This window comes from Pteropus vampyrus, unplaced genomic scaffold (assembly GCF_000151845.1).
Source record: "Pteropus vampyrus isolate Shadow unplaced genomic scaffold, Pvam_2.0 Scaffold492, whole genome shotgun sequence".
Taxonomy (NCBI): Eukaryota; Metazoa; Chordata; class Mammalia; order Chiroptera; family Pteropodidae; genus Pteropus; species Pteropus vampyrus.
The window spans coordinates 17301-20695 of record NW_011889273.1 but is presented as its reverse complement, the minus strand read 5'-3'; the positions used below and the strand labels follow the sequence as shown (position 1 = coordinate 20695).

At 62.7% G+C, this 3395-nt stretch overlaps 1 protein-coding gene across 1 annotated transcript in view; it reads right to left on the bottom strand.

The window, feature by feature from the left end:
- The window catches only part of LOC105307369 (ribosomal protein S6 kinase alpha-2-like), a 60889-nt gene that overhangs the window by 44285 nt on the left and 13209 nt on the right, over positions 1 to 3395 (bottom strand). The window contains exon 6 of the mRNA XM_023524754.1: positions 2139 to 2245. Coding sequence (XP_023380522.1) covers positions 2139 to 2245 — 107 coding nt within the window. The remainder of the gene's footprint in view (positions 1 to 2138; positions 2246 to 3395) is intronic.

Genomic DNA, 3395 nt, shown 5'->3' with positions numbered 1-3395 from the left:
TGGCCGGTCAGCCGCGGGCCGGCTGGGGGCGTGTGGGCCTCGGGGGACGCCCCGGGCCCTCGGGCGCAGTCCCCCAGGCACGTGCTGCCTGCAGACGCGGGGTCCAGGGCCAGCTCCCTGGCCAGCTGCTTCTGTGAGGTCAGGGCGGCTCGGGTCTCAGCGTTCAGGGAGGCAAAGGGCCCGTTACTCAGGGAAACGCTGGGGACTTAGGTTTGAGGTCTTAATCCCACGGGCCCCCCAGACTGTCTCGTGTGAGCAAGAGGCTGAGAGGGCCCTGGCCTGTGGGCACCCAGGACCCCTGAGCGGGCACGTCCTGCCCCAGACAGGCCCTCTGTGTCCAGGGGCCGCTCCTGATCCCCAGATCTCCACGAGCCCCAAGCTGACCTTGGGGGCCTGTGACATCTTGGGCTTGGGCACCAAGGAGCCTTTGGGTTCTGCAGGCTTCGCCTGGTGATAGGAGCTTGTCCCACTGGGTCCCCGCCTCGCTCCCTGTCCACGCCCTTGTCACAGATGCCGCAGGGTGGACAGCTGGCCTTACTCTCCCAGGCCCCGTGGAGGTGGTGGCCGCACAACAGTGTGAATCCCCTTAACACTGAGAACCTGTCCACCTGATGGCGGGTCAGGTTCACACTTCTGTTCCTGCTACCCCTACTCAAAGCATCTGCCACGGGCTCCAAAATATGCCCCCTGTTTTATGGAAATGGGAAGGGAAAAGTTACAGTACGTAATTAAGATGGCAATTTATCACGAAAGGGGCAAACGTATTTCTTTCTCTTTGCTGTTCGGTTATGCTTCACCCTTGCCCGGAAGTGAGCGTTTCAGGATTAATTCCCTACTCGTTCTGAGGGACGACACAATCGTCCTTCTTTGACCCTGCCATTGCGTATTACTGTTTTCAACTGTAAAGACCCCTTGACCTTTAAGAGGAGAAGCGGGGCGCACGCTCAACGGTGCTGGGGCGCACGGCCGGCGAGCGTGGAAGCTGGACACTGGGGTGGATGCTGCCTGCGGGTGGTGACACTCGGGCAGGGCCTGTCACGATTGCATAAACGCTTATCTACACGCACAGTGAGCGCCGTCCTAGCGTGTGGCACCTCTGTCTGCCACGGCGCCGAGTCCTGGCGGAGGGACTCTGCGTCACCACGTACATGACGTCACCGGCTTCTCGGCAAAGCCAAGTGTGTCCCCTAAACGACTCCCCGTGTCCTGATTGGCTTCAGAGAGGAGGCGGAGCTCTCCCCAGCTCAGTGAGGGGGAGGCAGGAAGGAGCCTGGGGCGCAGGCCGCACCCCCTCCCGGTGAGGTCTCAGCTCACGGCCCGGCCGCCTGTGCCCCACTGGTCCAGGGCAGGTGCGGGCCGCACAGGACAGTGACCAGTAAGCGAGGAAACCGGTGACTTCGCCTTGGGGACACCTGCTAGGCCGGCACTGGAACCTGAAAATGACCTCCACGAGCTCTCCCCCTTTCAAGGGGTCCCTCCTAACCCCTGTGTCAGCTCCGTGTGGAAAATGTCAGAAAAAGCCTGAAATGCAAACACCGTCGCTGTGAGAGACTCGATCTCTAACTTAGGGGGGCTGGCAAGACACCCTGGAAATGAGAGCGCAGGCGGTGGCTGCCAGGCGTGCCGGACCTCATCGGAATTTGGCCTGGGGCGTCTGGTGCCGCTGTCTCTGGGCAAAACTCTAGGAAAAGCTCGTCTGCCTTGTCACCTAGTTGAAAGGGCTTCTGGAATCTGGACACAGGACGAGAACGGTCAAACCAGCAGGGAGGTGGCTGTGCGCCCCGGCGTGGGGGTGTCCACCTCTGGGAGGGAGGGCCCTTGTGGCAAGAGGGGGGCGTGGCACGAGGTGAGGGCGTGCCTCCCGCCCGTCCAGCCCACCTGATGGCTGGCCTTGCCTCCCCCCAGGGTCAGGCGGAGGGGGCTGGGGGCGCCCTTTGCACTTCAGCAGAAGCCACATCCATGTCTGGTGCCTTTCGGGGGGCAGGTGGAAGCTGCTCACCCACTCGGGAGCCCTGCATGGGAGGTGCCAGCCCGTCTCCCAACGTGCAAGTGTGTGGGAATTAAACACTGAGTGCTGGCCGCTGACGTGGGCCGGCAAGAAAGGGGTGTGGAGGCCCGCACCCCACTTCGCTACTCACTTCTCTGGTTTCAGATCTCTGTAGATGACCCCCAGGCTGTGCAGGTGGTCCAGGGCCAAGGCCAGCTCAGCCAGGTAGAACTTGACGTCCTCCTCCGTGAACATCACCTGGCGGCAGTGAGGACGAGAGGGGTCAGCCGGAGTCCGCCCGCGCCCACGACGGCCCCGCCCAGGGTGCTCCGCGGCTCTGCCTGCAGGAGACGCGGCCGCCACCTGCTCCTGGCTCCGGCCATGGTGCCAAGGCCGTGCAGCACGGGGGCGCGCCCTGCAAACACGGCCCGTGGGCCTCGTGAGCGGGCGCCTGGCTCTGTCCCCGCCCCCGGTCCTCAAGCCCCGGCCATCACGCGGCTCTGGAGCGGATGTCTGGGTTTGCGTCTTAGCACGAGCGCTTCTGACGCGAATCCACTCCATTTCTGCACCAAGCTAAGCCGCACCCCGAGAGCCCGCTGCCATGTGCCCCGCGCGGGGCGGGAAACGGGCGAGGAGGGCCGCAGAGCGCCACAGGGCCCTCCGGAGAGTCACCTTCCCTGCCGGCTTTCAAGGACAAAGCGCTTCCCGGCGCAGCCTGTGTGATGTCCTTAAAACATACCCCCCCATACTCACACTCTGCACACGTGCATGCGCCCTGCACACACACACACCCCATACTCACACACTCTGTACACACGCATGCACCCTGCACACACACACACACACACACCCTGCACACACACACGCATGCACCATGCACACACACGCCCGGCATACACACACACCCCATACTCACACACTCTGTACACACACATGCACCCTGCACACACACGCCCTGCACACACACATGCACCCTGCACACATGCCCTGCACACACACACACCCTGCACACACACACGCATGCACCCTGCACACACACGCCCTGCACACACACCCCCCCATACTCACACTCTGCACACGCACATGCACCCTGCACACACACACCCTGCACGCACACACACCCTGCATGCACACCCTGCACACACACACACCCTGCACACACACACATGCACCCTGCACACACACACACATGCACCCTGCACACACACGCCCTGCACACACACACACCCTGCGCACACACACACATGCACCCTGCACTCACGCACACACACACCCTGCATGCACACACACCTGCACCCTGCACACACACACATCACACACACCCTGTACACACACACACCCTGCACTCATGCACGCACACACACACACACTGCACTGACACATGCACACACACACCCTGCACATACAC